Source organism: Echinops telfairi, unplaced genomic scaffold, assembly GCF_000313985.2.
Source record: "Echinops telfairi isolate 266 unplaced genomic scaffold, ASM31398v2 ScPeMD7_7421;HRSCAF=8459, whole genome shotgun sequence".
Taxonomy (NCBI): Eukaryota; Metazoa; Chordata; class Mammalia; order Afrosoricida; family Tenrecidae; genus Echinops; species Echinops telfairi.
The window spans coordinates 16,233,019-16,254,870 of record NW_022111321.1 but is presented as its reverse complement, the minus strand read 5'-3'; the positions used below and the strand labels follow the sequence as shown (position 1 = coordinate 16,254,870).

At 40.5% G+C, this 21,852-nt stretch overlaps 1 protein-coding gene across 1 annotated transcript in view; it reads left to right on the top strand.

Moving 5' to 3' along the window:
• GUCY1A2 (guanylate cyclase 1 soluble subunit alpha 2) overlaps nt 1-21,852 on the top strand; it is a 288,640-nt gene that overhangs the window by 3,584 nt on the left and 263,204 nt on the right. Inside the window, exon 3 of the mRNA XM_030887687.2 lies at nt 7,975-8,096. Coding sequence (XP_030743547.1) covers nt 7,975-8,096 — 122 coding nt within the window. The remainder of the gene's footprint in view (nt 1-7,974; nt 8,097-21,852) is intronic.

The following is a 21,852-nucleotide window of genomic DNA, read 5'->3' as shown; positions in this document are numbered from 1 at the left end:
CTGTGTCCTTCCCCTACAGCTCGTCGGAGGCTCTGTCAGTCTTCCAAGGCTTCAGGTCGGGGTCAGCGAGCAGCTCTTCAAAAGATCATTCAGATGGAAGAACTGGGAGGCAGACTAGACTCTTGCTAGGGAGTAAAATCGTCTCCTGCGATTGTAGCAATTTTGTCTTTAGATATTTATTTGATTCCTTCATTTATTTTTTTACTCAATCATTTATTCATAGAGCCAGTGCAATTCAAGTTGGGGAAATGAGTACTGAAGTAATTTATTCATGCAATGTGATAACTTGTCATCTCGTCACCTCCACTACCCCAATCATCTTTCACCCAAAGATTTGGAAGCACTTTTTTCTGTGTCTGTTGTTATCAGTCAAGTGAATAAAAACTTAGAGCATGCTACTTTTTTATTTGCTTCTTTAAAACTTTACATCAGTGTTTCTCAAACATTCTTGGGTGTCAGAATCACGTGGTCAGATTGTTAAAACACTAATTTCTGGGTCCCATCCATAGTTTCTGAACCTGTAGGTCCTTCAAGGAGGTGCAGTACTGATGCTGCTGCTGCTGGTGCAGGAATCACACCTAGACCCCTGCTTTAAATCATTCATTGGCTTATTTGGCTGAATGAAATAAGAACTCTTTCTGAGACCCAGCGTCTGCCTAGCTCTGATTTCCTCCTCTTCCTCTCTGGCCCTCCACCCTCTTTTGATTCCATTTCAGCTAATTAGGAGTTATGTTGGTTTCCCAATTATATTAATATTTGCTTAGTCTCAAAACTTTTACAGATCCTGTTTCATTTTCCTGGAATTCCCTGTCTCAGTTGCTTGCATGATTTATTTATTTACTTATTTATTTTAGGTTTCTGATCAAATGGCCTTTCTTCAGGTAGATCTTCCCAGATGTTCCAATCAAAAGTAGCCATCCACCCCACTCCAGTTGAGAACCCTAGTCTCTTTTCTATTATATTTTCCTATAATCGTTCCTTTCATGATCCTTACCATTAGCTGGAGTTTGCTTGTTTATTTTCTTGTTTGCTTGTGTATTTTGTTCACTTCTACTTTCCTGTGCCATGATTAGTACCCGACACAGAGGAGCTACTACATTTTTGGGAGGTGGTGATGTGGGGTGATGAGTAGATGGATATATTTTACTCTATGTACACAGATTTTTTTAGGATCGTGGTAGGTAGAAGAATAATTCTAGGATGGAGATGTAAACTCAGGGGTTGAAATAGCTTTCAGGTTTTGTTACAGTCCTAAAGTGGATAATTGTAGTATCCAGAACCCATTTATTTGTCGCATAAGCAATACCGATTTCTTTGCATCGTTTTTCATTTATGCTTGCTATTCTGTCACTGTGTAACCGACTGACTTTGTGGTAAATTTTGGTTACTATCTCTTTTCTACACTGCATGCTCCCGTGAAGAGCTTCTTGTTCACAGAGCACGACCCCTAGGAGAAAAAGGGGATCATTGAGTGTGTGCATCTTTATATCAGTTACTAAGGTGCGGATGGGTAAATGTCTGACTGCTAACCCTGAGGCTGGCAGTTCGGGCCCATCAGCCTCTCCTTGGGAGAAAGAGAAGGCTGTCAGTGCCGGTAAAGACGGTGCCCAGGAAATTTATGCACGGTTACCGTGAGTCAGAATTGACTCGCTGGGACTGGGTTTGCTGGCTTTTTGGGGCAGGGGTGGGGTTTACGCAAGCTTGTAGGGAATGGACTAGCTTTCTGGGTTGTGTGGGGTAGAAGGTATCATGAAAAGCAGAAGGGGTAAGTAGGAGGTGGGTAGCGTTTACCTTGTGAATTAAAATGAAGTCATGATTGAGGAAAACCTGGTTTATAATCACATCTTTCAGCTGTCAATCTTGCCATTACCTTGTGCCTTTCCTCTGTGCTAAGGGTCTCTCAGTAGTTGTGCAGCATGCCGCCAGCCTGACAGACTGTGCTTTGTACATAGGAGACTCTAGACTACTCAAGTTCTGGTATCATGGGTTATGGTTTGGGCTGCTCACCACAAGGTCAGCAATTTGAAACATTAGCTGCTTCATGGGAGAAAGAAGAGCCTCTCTACGCACATAAAGAGATAAAGTCTCAGAAACCCACAGGGAGTGAGTGAGGTAGGTAGGTTACTAATTTCTGAGTCTCAATGCTATCATTGCAAAAAAGCGGGTGAATAAGCAAATGTGGTGAAGAAAGCTGATGGTGCCAGGCTATCAAAAGATATAGCGTCTGGGGTTCATAAAAGCTTGAGGGTAAACAAGCGGCCATCAAGCTCAGAAGCAACAAAGCCCACATGGAAGAAGCACACCAGCCTATGCGATCACGAGCTGTCGAAGGGATCAGGTATAAGGCATCATCAGAACAAAAAATCTTACCATAGTGAATGATGGGGGGAGTGTGGAGTGGAGACTCAAAGCCCGTTAGCAGGCCACTGGAGATCCCCTTGCAGAGGGGTCCTGGGGAGGAGACGAGCCAGTCAGGGTGTGATGTAGCAATGATAAAAAATACAACTTTCCTCTAGTTCCTAAATGCTTCCTCCCCACTCCCACTATCATGATACGAATTCGACCTTGCAAGTCTGGCTAGACCAGAGGATGTACACTGGTACAGATAGGAATTGGAAATCCAGGGAATCCAGGGTGGATGATCCCTTCAGGACCAGTGGTGTGAGTGGCGATACTGGGAGGGTAGAGGGACAGTGGGTTGGAAAGAGGGAACTGATTACAAGGATCTACATGTGACCTCCTCCCTGGGGGATGGACAACAGATAAGTGGGTGAAGGGAGACGTCGGAAAGGGCAAGATATGACAAAATAATTTATAAATTATCAAGGGCTCATGAGGGTGGGGGCAGCGGGGAGGGAGGGGAAAAATGAGGACCTAATGCCGGGGGCTTAAGTGGAGAGGAAATGTTTTGAGAATGATGAGGACAATGAATGTACAAATGCGTTTTACACAATTGATATACGTATGGATTGTGATGAGTTGTATGAACCCCTAATAAAATGATTAAAAAATTAGAACAGTGGTGGGCTGGAGTGAAATTTCAGTGGAATATTAGTGATAATAATCCTATTGTGATATAAGTAGTGAACACCTACAGTTCCTGGTACCTAATGGTCATCAATGGGAAAATTTTAGTTAATCTGACTCACATTTAGTTCTGTGGATTATTTTCCCCTTTACCCTTCATGCTGTATTCTTTCCCTGGCCTCCTTGGGCAGTTTGGGGAATCGGTTGTCACTGCCTCACTGCCATTGAATAGATGCCGACTCATAGTGACCCTATAGACCAGGGTCGGAGTGTTCCCATGGGTTCACTGCAGGAGTGGCAAACCTCATCTTTCTCCCGCTGAGCGTTTGGTGGTTTCAGACTGCTGACGTTGTGGTTAGCAGCCCAGTGCAGAACCACGACGCCACGAGGACGAATCCGTGTTATCTCGACAGCTTTATTCCAGAGTGTTCCTTTTGATCTGAAAAAAATTAAGCCCACATCTCTTGTCTTCTCAACAATGCCTCATCCAACTCTTCTCAGTCATGTTTATGCCATATGACTCCTATTGATGTACGCAATTTTAATGGCTGCATAGACAAAACTTAAGGCAATGAGTTCTTTTGTAGTTCAGTAAAAAAAAAAATTTATAGATAGCATATGCTTTTTAAAACTATCGTCGGAAAATGTATCTTTTTGAGTTGCGGTGTTCATTCATGATGTATTTTGAAATTCGAAGCAAGGCAGTCCCCAGGTTATGGACGAGTTTCAATCCTAAGTGTGTCTTTAAGTCAAGTGTGTAGATACATTGGCACAGGTGTGTATGGCTTTTATTTAGCTTTATTTTATTTTATTCATTATTTGTTTATATTTAAGTGTATTTTAGTGTAAGAGAAGGCTTGAGCCCTTAAAAAAGGATTGAAGAGCCATACATGCAGCAAATGAAGGTGAGCGTGATGAAAAATTTCTTGTGAGTAGGGGTTAGCACACTTCTTTCAAAATGAGGGTAAACTTACATAAGATTAAAGGGTGAATAGGAGTTATCTTTAAGTCAGATGCCCATTGCCTGGGACTTACTCTATAAAGAAACATGCATTCATAATCATTCCATCATACTCTACATTTTTGCTAGAATAATCCTCATTGTGTTAATATTATGGGCGGGACTCTGACCAATCTCACATTAGTCTGGGACATAATTTCCTATAAACCCCAAAACTCATTGCCATTGAATTGATTCTGACTCATAGCCACTTTGTAGGACAGCATCGAACTACTCCTGTGGGTTTCCGAGATATAACTCTGTACAGGAACAGAAGCTGATTTCTTTCTTTCTTTTCAAAATCATTTTATTGGGGGCTCATACAACTCTTACACGTATATACATCCATTGTGTCAAGCACACTTGTACATTTGTTGCCATCATCATTTTCGAAACATTTTCTTTCTACTTGAGCCCTTGATATCAGCTCATGTTTTCTTCTCCTTCCCCACCCTCCCTCCCTCATGAACCCTTGATAAATTATTATTAATTTTTCATGTCTTACACTGACCGATGTCTCCCTTCACCCACTTTTCTGTTGTCCATCTCCCTGGCAGGGACTTACAGGTGGATCATTATGATCAGTTACCCCTTTCTCACCCCTCCTTCCCACTATCCTGGCCCCAATTCTACCTTACAAATCTGGCTAGACCAGAGCATGCACATGGGTACAGAAAAGAGCTGGAAACACAGGGAATCCAGAATGGATAAACCCCTCAGGACCAATGTTGAGAGTAGCCATACCAGGAGGGTAAGGGGAAGGTGCGAGGAAGAAAATCCATTTCTTATAGTCATCTAAAATGAAATGAGATTACTCCTATTATCATAGTGGTGCCAAAGATTTGCTTCATACAGTCAACCTTCTGTTTTTCTTGTTCTTTTTGACACTTGCAGTAAGTTTAAGCCATACTGATTTCAATAGAAAATTAGAAGTGTGTATTAGACAGGGTTCTCTAGAGAGAGAAAACCAAATTGCTGATAATTTAATATATTTATTTATGAAGATAATTAGATATATAACAAGAAATGAACTATTAAGTCACATACAGATAAATATATAATACAAGAAGTAAACAGTTAAATTATAAAGCACTACAAATGGCTCAGTGCAACTCAACATCCGTGAGAGAAAGTTGAGAGACTAGCAGTCCTTCAAGTCTAGTCTGCTGCCAGATCTTCCTCTATTTGTAGAGAGAGGTAGGCTATGTCAGCACAGCAGCCAATCACTAGGCAGGTCACCAACCGCCAGTCCCCAGCTCCAGAGATGTCTTAAAGGGACCTCAACATACAGCGACACAGTCCACAGGCTAGGTGTCCCACAGGTAGTGTAGCCTTTAAATTGAGGCACAGAGCAAGCAAGGCAGCCGCACACTGGTCCGATGATCACAGAGCAAGAGACAAGAAAGGCAAGGCTCACCAAGCCATTTATTTCTCTGCCCTTCAGTTAATCCCACATGTGTTTATCAGCCAGGCTGGCACAATAAACTATCTCAAAGTGAAATTAATAGTAAGTCAAGCCTGATTATTCTGGGAAATAAACTTTAAGATGTACTTTGGCCAAGACATGTGGCTATAAATTACTTCATCTAAAAGAAGTTTCACTTTTTAAATATTATCACAAAGAATAAATATATATCTTATTGAATGAAAATAAAATCTATTGATTGTTTACTGTGTTTGTGGAAATAAGCTGGCGACTTCATATCTGTCATCATTTCATCTTAATCATCCATTTTCTAGGATCATTGTATTAAGCACATTTTATAGGTGGGAAAATTGATACTGAGTGGAAAAAAATTGCCCACGGTTGCCGTGATTAGAATGACAGAACTTGACTAAACCCTGTATTTGTCTGGGCCTAACATGTGCTCTCTTTATTGTTTTGTTGTTGAATTATTTCTGTATCCTGGGAACTGTAGTAACCACCTTTTGTCTAACTGGATTATTGGAGTCTCAGCTCAGTAAGGTGTCTACACATGACATCGTTTTCTTTTCACTTCAAACATGCTCATATAAATCCCCTTTGATACCTGCATGAACAGATTGCTCTGTTTCCCAAGTCCTTTCAGGGATTATCAAATCCACTCTGGGCTGATTGAAATCTTCAATCTCAAGCTCCGTCTGTCACTCATGGCCTTCTCTCTCTCTCTCTCTCTCTCTCTCGATGAAGTCTTGGCAAGAGAAACTTGGTATGCAACGTGAAGAAGATCTAATTTTTCATTCGTCTCCAGAGTTCCTCTTTCTGGGGCCCTTGCTCCTTGGAGTGTGGTAGCCGCCAGAAATGGAGTAGAAAATGGCAGACACTTCTTTTCAATAACTGCTGGTTGAAACAGCCCTCACGGCGGTGCCTGTCTGAGCTGTACCTTGCCTATGTCAGATGCCCCCGTGCTGCACTTGCCATCTTGCTGGTCCTCAGTCTACCCCCTCGTGACTGGTAAAGCTGCTGGATGGCACCAATCATGCCCCCTTCTTAGTGGCATCGCCTTGACCGTCTGGAAACTCTTATTTGTGTCTTCCCAAGTGGAGTGATTGGAGGTTGTTCACATTTCCTTACCATGTTAGTAATTCTCTCTCTAGCTTCCTTTTTCTGCTCAAGTAGGCACACAGAGGACCACACAACCCACTGCCTCAGTTCTCTGGGGAACGAGGTATCGATCCTTCCAGTCTCTGCCATTGGTGGACCCTTGTCTACCACCTTGTTCTTTTCTCACAGGGACGGGGCAAAGGTAAAGCAGGACGCTCTTCCTAGGCCAAATTCACTCTTTCAAGCTTTTCCTTTTGGTATTGTTTTCTATTCCTCTGCTTCTCTGCACTAGTGGTGTGATGACGGTGGGAGGAGCTATTTAGTCCACTCTAGTGCTGAAGAAGGAGCCATGCTGCTGCTCACCCACCAGCCAGTGTGTGGGAGCAAGTGAGGCTCCCTGCTCCCGGGAAGCCGTGCAGTCCTGGAAACCCTCTACAGACTTGCTATGAGTTGGAACCAACTCAGCGGCAGTGAGTGGGGTTTGTTTTGTTGGTTGGTTTGGCTTCGCTCTGAGAGGAGTCTGAATGGTACAAACGGTTAACATGTTCAAGCTGCTAACCTGGTGGAGGGCGGTTCGAATCCATCGAGAAGTACTTCAGAAGAAAGATCGGCCATCTACTTTCAAACAATTAGCTATGGAAAGTCGTATGGAGGACACTTCTACTCTGACCCAAACGGGGTTCCCAAGGTGGGGAATCAACTGGACAGCAAGTGTCAAAGGGATGCCAGGTCCTCTTGGCTACTTTTCAAGAACAGTGAGGGACTTGGTCCCCGTTGTCTTCCGCCCGGGTGCTTTAGCTCTGGTCTGGAAAGGTCACGGTCAACATTCAGCTATGTAGCATTATGTGACTCAGTCCTTATGAGAAAGCTAGGCGCTATCTATTTTATGAGAGAGATATGTTACACTAACGGAGACTAGGTTATTTCTCCAGGGTCTCACAGAAAATGGTAAGAATATGATTCAAATATATTTCCATCAGACACTAAAATATTTTATTTGTTAATTCATATCATTTTATGTAGCTGATAGTCCATGACAGAGTTTGCTTTCGACATCTTGAATGCCCATGTAGCTGTTAATTTCTCTTTCTAGGCAGCATCCTTTTAGAAACATATTATCATCAGGCATAAAACATTCAAGTAGGGTTATATTAGTTAATAATGTCTGCTTTGGTTCTCTTCATTTGTTTTCCTTGCACATGATTTTTATTATTATTATTATTAACTATTGCTTCCAGTTCCAGGTCTGCATTGCCAATAGTAATAATTATGGGCTACACTAGAAATTATGACTTAACGCATTTGCTATTTTAGACTGGGATTACACTGACAGTGTGGATTACGTGTGCTTGTGTGTATTTATATGTGTGCATTCATAGATGCTTAAAAAAATTCCCAGGCGCTAATTTTGTTCTCTTCTTAGTTACAGGGATGCAGAAAAAAACTTCCACAATATTTCTAACAGATGCTCCTATGCAGATCATCCCGACAAAGAGGACATTGAAGACGTCTCGGGACTTCTTCAGTGTACTGCTAATATACTCGGTATAGTAAATACATATTTAAACAATGGAGAACATCATTGGAAAGAGGGGACAGTAGAGGTGTAAATGCTACTTTTGATATGAAGGCGAGGGTTAAAGAATATGGAAAATTAGGATCAAGATCTTATTTTTGAATGATTTAATTTTATTATAATCCTGAAGATAGTAGAGTGGGACTTACATCCATGACATTTACTTGGTCAAAAGCATGTAATAAGAGTACTAGCATTGTGGGTAAACTAAAAAAAATATTCTTGTCAGTAAGATTATCTCAAGGCAAAATGTATTTTTGTGGTTCTTACCCTTGGTAGGCATTGTGGGATCTTCCTTTCTTCTTAAAGTCACACACGACCATGTTTGGGAGGCCTTGCTGTGACTGGAGAGGTGACGCCCATGTGTTCATAGTGGGAGTCCACTACTCTGAAAGCCCCCTGTCAGTGAGGCAGGTCATCTACTGAAGTCTCGGTGCCTTACTGGGGATTGCCCCCCTTAAAGAGCTTACTATTCCCGATATTGACAGGGACCGGCCATGGAATGTACCCATGCACACCACCTGTAAGTAACCAAGCTATGCTGTGTGAACTAGGTGGACTGCGTGACCTTCACGGTATTGCATAGAAATAAATAAATAAATAAACAAATAAAAAAGATAGCAAAGCCAGAATTCTTTTTTCTTTTGGGGCTTCTCTGTCTTCAATAGGATTTAGTGAGTAATCACTCTTTCCCTGCTTTCTGGAATTTTCCTATTTCTTTAGAGCTCAGTTGGAAGACTAAGGGGGTGACAGAATCTATGTGGGACTCAGAATCAATCACTTCTGCCTTAAAAGGAGAGGGTGGCGACTGGCAGTCTGTTAATGGGAGAGCCTGTTTGCTTGGCTCTGTTTCTCATGATCATCTCCCTTGGGGATACCCGAATCTCTCATGCAAACAGACTGTGTGGCTTCAACCCATGTATGCGACAGATTTTGTTAAACGTTTCTCTCAGAAGTGAACCCAACACTTCCAGCGGAGTTGAGTTCACCTATCCACTTACTGTACTTCTCTGCTAGCTGCCTTTTTGTGAACACAGATGGTGGAATCAGAATACGGACCTCTCTGGATGTGGATGGTTTGCCTATAAAAGCTTGCAAAGCGTGATGGACACTGAGAGGAATGGCAAAGGATTCACTTCTTGATCGTATTAGAACTGTTGCCGTGTGCCCTCCAGTGGCATGTGACCCAGTCACCCTCTCCAGGGGTCCTCAAACTTTTTAAACAGGGGGCTAGTTCACTGTCCCTCGGACCCATTGGAGGGCCGGACTATAGTTTTAAAAAAAACTATGAACAAATTCCTATGCAAACTGCACATATCTTATTTTGAAGTAAAAAACCAAACTGGGCAAAAACACCCAGCAGGCCGGGTAAAAGTCCTCAGCGGGCCGAATGTGGCCTGCAGGCCGTAGTTTGTGGCCGCCTATGGGAGTCAAATTGCCCCAGTGAGTTTCCGAGGCTGAAATCTTTACAGGAGCAGGCCCCACTCAAGGGGTAAAATGATCAAATAAAGTATATTCTTGGAGATGAGAGGTAAGGCTACAGGAAGAAGGGAGTAAGGGTATCACCCATGAGCAGTTTACATGACTACGAGAAGAACATGTTCTAAAATTGATGGTGGTGATAATTATAAAATTCTTCATACGATTGAATGATTAAATTGTATGATATGGGAAGTGTATGCCAATACACCTAGTTAAAAACAAACAAACACACACACAAACAAAAACAAGCAAGCAAACAGAACATCAGGCAATGTGCTATAGAATTTATATTAGGGGAAGAACATTTTTTAAATAAGTGCTTATAATTTGGGAGACCACTCTAAATCAGGTTTTGGACTTATATGAATACCACATTTTTAAAGAAAAGAGGTAGTAAAACCAGATAATTAGAAAAAGTATTAATAAGTTGTTCCCAAGATTAAAAATATATAATCTCAAATTTAAATTTCTGTAAAATAAAACAATATCCCATTTTCCGGTTGAACAGATGCTGGCACAAATCCAACATGATTATGTGTTAAATTCATAGCTGGTCTCCTCTGAATACTGTCCTTTTGTAACTCTTGAAATGTAGATGCTCTGAGCACAAAGCCAGCAACTTACTGGTAATATTCATGGAAAGCTTTGTTTGTAATGAGTAGCCGAACTGCGAGTCATCTTGGCTTGCTTGTATTTCATCTTTTCAAAAATTATATTTAAACTCTCTTGTGCTATCATGTATGGGAATGCAAGAATTAATTAACTTGCTGAACAGAAAAACACTGTGCAAGCAAGTGAAACCAGTTTTTGGAGAGGAGTGTATGGAGAAACGGCGTTTCAACCGGTTTAAGAGAAATTGGAATGTTTAGGAGCCTTCTTTGTGGAAACAGGAAGGTAATTTTGCAACTTTATGATCTATATTTGTCATTAATGGGGAGGTTAGTTTGAACAGTAGTGGATTAGGTTTGGAGACTATCTATTCCTCTCACTATTTTAACCTGTGAAGAGTTGTAGTAGAGAGTAGAGAACTTGTTTGTGTGTTATTAATACTCCACCTACCATCGGAAATGATTTGAAATCAAAGGCCAGCAAATACGATCAGAGTAGCACATTTCTTTTCTTGTGGACTCACTAAATTAGGAGTCCCAGTGGGCTGAAGGGTAGCCATTGGACTGTTAACCACAAGGTCAGAGGTCAAGCCCACCAGCCAGTCTGTAGGAGAAAGATGAGGCTGCCTGCTGCTGTCAAGATTTACAGCTTCGGAACGCCTGTATAGAGTTGGTATGAGCTGGGCTCAGCTCAATAGCAGTGGGTGAGAACCGTGGCAAGCCGTGTCAACACTTCTGTCACTGGTTTCTCTGGTTGACTTAGAACCAGTTGTTTCTCTTTCCTGACTCGTTGTTTAAAAACGAAGGCTCTGGAGTGCAGTCTGCCTGTTGTTGTCCACTCCACCTCCTGTCGGTGCTCCAGCAGTCTCGGAGGCCATGTCGAACAGTACTTTAAGGAGGACCGGAAGATGCTGGAAAAAGACCGCAAAGAAACAGTTTTGAGTAATGTTATCCCTGCTGGAGGCGTTTCGTGTTAACTTAGTGCTTTATTTGGTGCGTAATGTCTTTTGCATACCAAAATTATCTTCTAATCTTAGTTGTCTAAAAAAAATGTAAACCTTTCCTAGACATTATCTTTAAATACCATTTTTAGCTTCAATTAAGCATAGCATTTAGTATTTCCTGGGAAACTGTAGCATGGTAAATGACACGGTAACTCGGCTGGAGCAGGAAATAGCAAGTCTCTGCTGTCTTTTCTGTGGAAAGGTTGCCACCTTCTCCTGTGACTTAGGATAGGAATTGGCAGTATTCTGGGAGCGAGAGAAGAATGTCGAGGGGCAGTTAAGAGAGAAGAGTGATAAAATCTGTAGCGCTCCTTGCTGTCATATGAGATGATTTAAAATAAGCTGAGGTTATAACGATGTCCATGTTACTATTACGTCTGAAGCAGGTTTGGGCATGTTAATTGTCATAGATACTCAAGAGCTACAAGGTAGATGGCATGGCAACAAGAGGTCCCACAGTCGGACGAGAGCAAACAAACGAGGGCTCTCCTTTTGGTGCGTTTATGAGGTTCAGTTACTTTGCTAATTGTTGCACAAGATGTCATCGTAGACTGCCTTAGTTAAGTAGTTTTCTCTCAGAACAATGAGAAAAGACATGACGTGAAATGATAAATTCATGAAAACTAATAGTTTTCTGTCAGAGTAGGGTTTTCCTTCTCCAAAACCTTAACCCCTTTAAGTCCGGGTCACACCTTTATCCTTGTGGGGTTACTGCTCCAAGAAAGGAGGGATGACATATTCTTCACAGTATTTTCTGGAGTTCAAGAATTCTGAAACACCGTGAACGCATAGCTCTCTAGAAAGTACCATAGATTCTATCATCTTTTGCTAGGATGGAGCTTTTGTTGTTGTTCATGTGTTGTGTACAAGTTGAAGTTTGGAGTGTACATGTCCGGAATTTTTATTTAGCAGTAAATCTGAGGGACCCGGGATGCTTGCTTAGGTCTGAGACTGAGCACCTCGGGAAGTTTCTCGGAGTAGTGCCCATCATATAATTGTACAGCAAATGAGAATGTCTTCAGCATCCTGGAGAAGCACTTGATACAATAGCCACTTACCATTTTATAATGAATTCAGATGGATAGGAATCAGGGAATTCCATGAATAGTGTTTTTGTTACTGAAATTTGATAATTGACCCATTCATTATTAAAAATAGATATTATTTCACCTCTGAGTAGGATGTAATTTATAATGGAACTCTATATAGTACTGGTGTAAGGCATAGAACAGAGCCAGACCCTCTCAGCTTGAATTGGAGTAGTGTGTTTAGTACTTGCTCTGGTTCTCTATGAAGTTTCTCAAGTACTGTTCCACGTAGCATGCTCCCCTCATTGAGAGCGTGTTTTACAGGGATTTCCATGGTAAACTCCTGCCCTTTTCAGAAGGGAATTACTGTGTGCAGCCCAGGTTTAATTAGTGGGGATTTGTGCTTCATCTCCTTAACCCTGGTAGCATAGTGTGTTACTGATTAGGCTGTTAACCTCAAAGTCAGCAGTTCAAAACCACCAACCACTCTATGAGAGACAGATGAGACTTTCTACTCCCATAAAGAGTTTTAGTCTTGGGAACCAACAGGGCAGTCCTACAAGGTCACTATGAATCAGAATCAACTCCGTGTGTGTGTGTGTGTGTGTGTGTGTGTGTGTGTGTGTGTGTGTCTTTGAGAACAGAGTAGATAAACTATTTGGATTTTTCTGCTCAAAGAATTTGTCGTTTCTCTCTCATTTACTTATTTACTCGTATTTTTATTTATTTAAGTGGGAATCATACAACCTTTTTTACACTGGTTTCTTTCACTTAGCAGTGTGCATTTAAGATTTATCCATGTCTTTGTGTGGCTTGATAACCCATTGCTTTTTTATCCCCCAAAAGTATTTCATTGTATGTGCAGGTTTATTTATTCACCTATTAAAGGATATCTGGGGTGCCACAGGTTTTTTTTGTGATTATAAATGAATCTATTATCAATATTTGCTTGAAGGGTTTTATGTAGGCATGTTTTTAAATTAGCTCTGTGAATATTTCGGAGTGTGATTGATGGATCATATGATAAAAATCTGTTTAACCTTGTAAGAAGCTCCTCATGTTTTCCAACGTGTCCCGGTATCCCTTTGAAGTAATATGAGCAAAGGGATTTGTAAACATATTTTTTTGAAGAAGCTGTTGAAAATGTAATATATCAATGAAAAGTCTTTGTTAACCTTCTTCTGATCCTGACTCCCAGCTTGCTTTAGTTTGACTCCTTTCAACACTTTCAACGCTCAGTGGCAAGAGCCATTTCACTAAAACTCCGATTACTTAGTTCACTCACATAAGCAGATTTTAAAACTCCTTAAAAATCATTCCATTGCTCTTTTCTTAAGAGACAGTTTGACTTCCCTTTAATATCTGCAAAATGCTTAGCATGGAGGAAACACAGCAGAGGAGAGTGAATGGAAACAGAGCTAGCTGGGGCTGCTTGCCTAGGCCCGCATCATTAGTTTATGGGGAAGGCGGGTTTGCATTGTGAGGCGCTGGTGCTAGTGTCTGCTGTATTGCTCAGTGATCCCCAGGCTGCTTTTATTACAAAGAATAATGGCAATTTGGCTTTTTTATCCAATGCAGAAGAGATGTTATTCTGCCTACATTTAATCTAGCAAATTTATTTTATCTTACTTTTTCTATTTTGCTCCCTCGTGGAGCAAATTCATAGTGATTGGCCACATTTGTTTTTTTCGAAGACTGTTTTTTGTCATTATTGCGTTTTAGATGTTAGTCCAAGTGAACACATGGCCTTCCCCTTCCTTCCTCTGTCTTTTCCTTTTTATTTGATTACTTCCCTTCTTAACCAGATTACTTCCTGCCTATGGTTCTAGTTTTTGGAGTCATTATATTATTTATACGTTTCCATGGCTCTTTGCAACATACTCGCTGACTTTTCTTTTTTAGTTTTTAACTTTATTTTTTTATCTTGGTTTTTAAGGAAAAATACATTCTGTGTAGTTGCACAGTCTTGTCTCATCAATCTAATTAGTAATAATATCCCATTAAACCCCCCCCCCCTGAAATGAGGTTCTTTTTTCCCCCTCCCACTTTCTGAAACACCCACCCTCCCTCCATATTTTTCTGTCCCTCCCCATCCCTGGCCTTCTTGCAGTCTTTAAGGTCTTATCCTTTTGTGTGAAAACCACCTTTCTTGTTCTTTATTTTTCCTTATAATAATGGTGTCATTAAATATTGGACTAACTTTGTTATTAAAGATGACTAACTCTGCTAAGTGTAACATTCTCTAGTTTTGTTCATGTTTTTCAGTGTTTAACAGAGTTAGCATTTTTTACTGATGTATAATATTCCATTGTATGAATGTACCAGAATTTGTTTATCCATTCCTCTGTTGCAGGGGTATTTAATGGTTCCATCTTTTTTCTATTATGGAAATTGCTGCAGTAAAAATAGGCGTACCTATGTTTGTTCGTGTTAGTGTTCCTTATTTCTTCAGGTTATATACTAAGTAGAAGGATTGCAGGATCATAAGGTAATTGTGTTTGCATTTGTGTAAGGAAGAACCATACTATTTTCCGTAGTGGTTATGCAATTCTGTAGTCCCACCAGCAATGTATGAGTGTTCCAGTCTCTCCACATCCTCTCCAGCATTTATTGTTTTCTGTTTTTTTAAAAATTGCTATGAATATCCACACAAAGTGGTATTTCGTTGTTTCAATTTATATTTCTCTTATTGCTAATGAACTTGAACATTTCTTCATATGATTACTGTCCCTGTGGATTCCATTTCTAGTAAATGTTGATTCATGGCTTGTGCTTATTTTTGGATTGAGTTATTTGTATTTTTCTTATTAAGATGTCTGGTTTTCTGTAGACTTTGGAAATCAGCCCTCTATCTGATGTATCATTCTTAAATATTTTCCCCAATCTGTGTGTTTTCTTTTTTTAGTGAAGTCTTTTGATGTGCATACATGTTGTATTTTTAGAAGACCCCAGTCCTTTATGTTATCTTCTATAGTGTGGGTCAATGACTAATTTTAATAACACGCTGTTTACTGTTGGTCCTTTGATAATTAATGAACAAGGTAGTATTGGAATCCAGCATTCTAAGCTCAGTGCTCAAAAATTGTCATTCTTCCTAGCCTGCACTTCAGCTCGTCAGTCAATTTAAGCCCTTTCGACAGCATTTCTATCATAGTTCATTTAAATTAATTTAGTGAGTAGAATTTTCGGCATCATCTTAATGCTGCTTAAGTGGGTGGTGATGAGGGTTAACTGTCACATTGCTACCCAGAAAGTAGGCAGTTCAACTCCATCCACTGCTCTGAGTGAGAAAGATGAGGTCTCTGCTCTCTGGTGTCTTCCAGCCTTGGACACTCAACATAGGGTCACTAAGGGTCATATCGACTCGGTTACAGTGGGTTTGGTTTTACTGGTAGATTACCTCTATTATGTCACTGTTAGTTTACTCTCCCCAAATCAAAATATTAATCTTGATTATTCATGAATTCATGATTTTTCATGAGCCTGCATGTTAAGGATTCTCATAGGTTATATTTTGCATGTGAAGCACTGTGTTCCATGAAGTATTAAAGATTACCCTTACATGCTTTGGCCTTCCCTTTCTCTGTTTTGTAACTCAAATTGGTAGCTATTTAAAGTGACAACCACATTAAATTGACTATGATTGATTCCAAACTTTGAATTCCTGGGCTGTTGTGATTTTTTTTTCGGTTTCCAAGTGTGGCCTTCAGGTTAAAAAATTGTGATTTTTTTTCCCTGCATGAAAGAAGATGTAGATGTGAAAACAACTCATAACCTTTCCCTTGTGCTAGAAATGGATTTTACATTATCCTTTGTGAGCAGCTAGTATAGCATTATCCACCACTCTGAGGATACAGAATTGGTTGAGGGAGACTGCTGGGAGATAGAGAATGGTAAGATAAATGAAGGCGTGGGTTTCTCATTCCATTTGAAAAGAGGAAGCGGGAAGAACAGGTCTGGGACTCTGATCAAGACTCAACAAGAGAGGAGTCACTGGTGGTAGGGAGGAAGAACCTGACCTTAGATCAAGCTGGGGGGTGTTAGCAGCTATGGAAATGAAGCAGGTACAGAAACTTATGTCACCTTTACAAATAAGGGTGCTCAAGAAATTCACAGATAAGGGTAAGGATTGAAACTTGCTAGAGCCAGACCCAGAAAAAAGCTAACTCTGAAGATAACGCATTTTCCTTTTAATATTTACCAGTTTAGACTTTTTTTCTGCCTAGAAAAAATATTATTTGCATTGCAATGTTTATTCCAATCCCAGAAGTGATTATCTTTGCGCTACTAGAACAGTGGGTTCTACAAGTGATTTTACAGTGGGATTATCTAAAGACATTAAGATGAGAGACTTACACCAACACTAGATACTTTGCATATTAAGGTGGGGACCAGGAGTTTGTATTTTTAAGACTAAACTCCTCAGGGAATTCAGGGATGTAGTCAGTCATGAGCTGACACTTTACAGCTGACCCTACTCATGAGTCAGGATGCTTAAGAGCCTTTAGTTTAACTATTAGGGAATTTGGTACCAAGTCACAGTAATTGCTAATTAAGCTCCTAGGATCTGGGTGAGTGTGGGCTGCTGTCTAGTACTCCACCCAATTTTTGTCCCTCTTTTATTTCTACTTCTTTCCAGGACTTTAATTCTGCTTGTGAACCCCAGACAGGATCTGGGCTCCTGCTTCCATTCACTGATATTTACTCGAAGACACGGGCTTACTGCCTCCTGCTAGAGGCCCTGTGTTGATGCTCTCCCCACCCCCGCCAGTGTCTTCTTGCCAAAGCGCCTTCATGCTGATGGCTGCCTGCTTTAGACTGCTGCCATCTGCACCATGCAAATCAAAAATCATTTTCCCCCTTTCTGAATTTCTCCTCTCTGTGTAGAAATGGCCACATGCCGTTCTGGGTCAGTTCTTCTCCTTTTCCATCTGAGGCCATCAACTCTGCACAGACATGTTCAAAACCAGTGTCAGCAGTAGTGGTCACATTTGATGTTAATAAAACGCTGGGCTACTGTCAGGTCCTTTTTCTTGAGAGTTCAGGGGGGGAAAAAAATCTCCAACCAATACTGTTAGGGCCAGGGATCCTATTAATCTCCAGAGGATGGATTTAGCCTTTGTTGGGGTGGGGTGGGGGGAATCTGGAATGTTGCTGCTGCGGGAATGGGAAGTATTATACTTGCCTGTGAGCTGACACAAGGCTCAGTGGTTGCAGGATTTTTATAAAGGAGATACCAAGAGGGATTTCTTCCAGAGAAGAAGCAGATCACTGACAAATGATCCTGATTTTGGAAGTTCCTATACTGAGCAATTAGCGCCCAGAAAAACTTTGCCTGAAAATACCCCTGATTGCCATCATTTTTCGACTTCTGATTCTGGTTGAGTGTGTTCTGTGTACTTACCGTCAGCATTCCATGCCAGCTCTCTTTCTCTTCATTCACTTCTAGTGCTTCAGACCGTCTTTCAGTTGGTCTTTGAGGTTTTTTGGGGTGGGTTGGCTGGTTTTGTTGTCATAATCTTGTATTATTTTCTTTTTGTAATTATTTTGATTCCCAATCCTTCATTTTAGTAAAGAGAATAGGTTAAAATCTGCTGGACACTTAACCATGTTCTTCTCTTAATCAGTCATGACCTTTCGGCTTTGGGGAGCACTTTGGAGGGGCGTGGGGGAGGCGCACAGTTAACCACGGGCTGTGGCGAAGCTGTGTCTTGAAGCTACCCGGAGGGGCCACACAAGAAAGCTGTGGGATCTCCTTCCAGAAAGTCCCAGCCCAGGAAACCCCGGGAGGCACAGTTCTACTCTGGATCATGTGGACTTGTCTAGAAGCTTTTGATTTAATGCTATATTTAGGGTCGACTTAGGGTTTTAGGAGGGAAATTTGGAAGTCAATGGGTTCCAATTTGTTGTAAATCTATTTAAAAAAACCCTTTCATTCAGGGCTCTAGATGATCACTGGAGTTTTAGCTGGGCTAAATTTTATTTTATTAACTGCAGGACAAAGTTCATTAGTCAGAGCCATGTGGCTAAAGTAATGTATAGAACTATGTGACCCATTAAAGGAATACAAGTATTTGTTAAGTATCTACTATTTTCAGGTACTGTTCTAGGTGTTTGTGATCAGCAAGGAGAAAAACAGAAAGTAGGGAGGCAGACGACAAAACAGCAACAATGAAAATCATTTTAGAAGTGAAATGATCTCCGAAGAAAAGAGTTCTTAATGAAACGTTAAAAAAAGGAGAAATAATTTAAATAATTAATGTGTTAATAATAATCACACTTAAGTCATTTAAGTAATTCTAACAACATTTCTATATATTTCTGGATTCAAACTCCAGGGATTAACCAGCTGTCTGATTGCCTAACTAATTTCTTCCCCTTCTTTATCCTCTCATCTGTCTCCCATGCTTCCTTCTCTTCCTTTCCAAGTAAAATTCACCATCATAGGCTTGACCACGGTTCCGGTCAATGATCACAGTGGTGTATGAGTACAAATTGACTGAAGAAAGGCCAGAGATGTTGCCATAGTCTTTGGGGCAGGAAGGCCCTGACTGGCATCTTTCCTTCCACGAATGGTGACTGAGCATGCTCATGGAACAGGCAGTGCTGGCTCTAGAGGTCGGACAGGAAGGCCCTCCTGGAACCGTCGGTCTATGCTCACTGGAAGGGCCACATGACGTGCAGCATAGAACTTCTCTACTCTGTGGACCAAGTGGAAGGCTGTCTGAGTGGAGCCCCTGGACGAGAGAGATTTGAGAGCTCCTCTCTCAAACCAACTGAGGAGTTCAGATTTCAAACTCTAGTGTGGTGAGATCGAGGACTGTCAGAAAAGAAAAACCCACACATCGTATGCATGTTTAAGCTTGCTCTCACTTTTATTCTTCTCCTCCTCACAAGCACATGCATATACAAAACTACATCCACACACAAATGTATGTAGTGTATATAGTATTTCACTATAAAGTACCTTCTCACATTATGTTGAACTTGTTACAGATCTATAGTTAGGTATTGCTATTCCCATTTTACAGATGAGGTAATTAAGGCAGAGTCTTACAGCACCCGACTGCTGTAGCATCCACCTGGATTTGAACATAGCCTGTCAAGCGACAGAAAAGGGGTGTCACCAAGGCACTTTTTCTCTTCCTGAAAATCCATGATTGAGGTGACTCAGTTTCCATTAACACAATCATTCCTTTTCCATAAACAAGTAACCAAACTTGTATGTGTGTTGTGTAATGTTTTACATCATTTCTTACATATGGTGCCATAGTGGGCTGTGCACTGAACTGCTAACTTTAAGATCGGTGGTTCCAGTCTATTGCTTTGAGGGAGACCGATGAGCCTGTATACTGTGGAGGAGACAGAGGAGCCTGTATGCTCTGGTAAAGATTTTAAAGTCTCAGATATCCAAAAGGACAATCCACCCTCTCTTGTAGGGTTGCTATGAGTTGACTTTTTTTTGGTTGTAAGGGTCAATATTATTTTGAGCAATTTCGTGAATTAAAAGTTACTCTGTAAATATCGTTTCTAGTGATGATTCTACTACAAACATTTTCCTAGTTCTAGATCAGAGAGAAATAAAAGGGCTTGGAAAGCAAAGATTTTGAGCTGATTAAAAATGGCAAGAATTCGATTTATAATCCTGATGTCCCGGCATTTCATGATGTGCTCCACATTTGTGTATATGTCTTTTTCCTCACCTTGACTCTGGTCCGGTGCCCATGTGTAAGTCTTTGTAACTATAGGACTCTGGCAGAATGCCTGAATGTTGTTTGAACAAACAAAGGGTTCAGAACTGCTGTAGAGGAAAGGAAACTGTAAACACCAAACCAATGAATGTTGGATCCTAGACTAAGGGGGTCATGAGTAGCTTAGAAAGGACGTTACTGAGACAATAAGCACACGTAGGGCATGAACGGTGCATTCGCTAATAGCATTCTCTCAATGTGAAGGTTCTTGATCCTTCTAATTGCACTTGGCTATGTCAGAGAAGGTTCTTGTTCTTAGGAGCTACACACTGACGTATTTAGGGATAAAGAGTCATGCATACAATGTATTTTCAAATGGGATCTTTTTCTAGGTGAGCATAGAAAGAGGGGGAGAATAATAAAAAGTCGATGGGATAATTTGTTAACCAATTGGTGATTGGTAAGGGACTTATTAGAGTTCTTTGTACTGTTTTTACAACTTTCCTCAAAGTTTGAAATTACATCAAAATAAGTATTGACAAAAATCGTTGAATAGAATTACAATAAATCATAGGTCCAAAGGAGAATTCTATTCCCATTTGTAGCCCAAATTTAAAAACACAATGAAACAAAAACAACAAACATAAATGTAAGCGCTTGTATTCTGTTTTTATGTATAGCTGCATTCCCCTCCTCAACATCCAGGTATGCCTCAGGAAGGCATGCAGCGCTCTTACATTTAACTAGTGTCCAGATGGAAGCTGATCTATAGTTTACCTCCCTCATGTGCCATGGTCTCAATTATAACCTGATCAGATGATAGACTGGTGTCTGAACACTGTCCCGCTGTGTTTATTTAAGATTTCAGAGCAACTGACATCACAATAGATGATTTGTTCCTCTATGTTCAAGAGTATTTTATTCATTTTTCCCCCTCACGGAAAAACATTGTCCAAGAATGAAAACCTCCATTTCAGAATGGCATAAGTAAAGATAAAACTGCTGACCGATTCTAATGCTTACCTAGTCTCTTGTTAGTGTTGTGAATGATATCTACACCAGGACATTTATTTGATTTTTGTCCTGTAATCCTTTCTAATGTTATGACATTTTGGACTTCCCAAATCCTTTCACCGAATTCAAAAGCCTCATCAATCATTGACATAGTCTCCTCTGCACACTCTGATTTTTGATTGCTTCTCTGACATTTTAAATACCAAGGGTAAATTATTTTTCACAGTCTGTCATCTGTCATTAGGTAATATTTCAATAGACTATAAAAGTGTTTCTATATTTAGTAGCAGTGCTTATTGCATCTCTATATAGCAGGGTGTATAATTCATTAAGTAGAATCCTCATTCAAAGGAGGACATTATACTAAGCTGGTTAGTGTTTAAAGTGAGTTACTAGGCATTTAGGGTGAGCTGTTGAGAAGATAATAAAAAGTCCTGTGAATTTTGCTCTTTGGCTAAAATTATTGCCACTGCTCAAATTTGTGAATTACCAGCAGGGCAGAGCATCTAGCACATGCTGGCTGTTCATTTCAAATATTCAAGACAAATGAAGTTTTATTTTCCAAAGTGGTGTCTGTTTATGGTACATACCCAAATCTCTAAAACCCCAATTACTATACAGAAAGAATAAACTTTGAGTGTGTTAGAACCAGCTTTAATTAAAAAAATCATTTTATTGGGGGCTCATACAACTCTTTTCACCATCCATCCATCCATCCATTGTGTCAAGCACATTTGTACATTTGTAGCCATCATCATTTTGAAAACATTTTCTTTTAACTTGAACCCTTGGTATCTGCTCCTCATTTCCACCCTCTCTCCCCACCACCCCTTCCTCATGAACCTTTGATAATTTATAAATTATTTTGTCATGTCTTACACTGTCCAGTGTCTCCCTT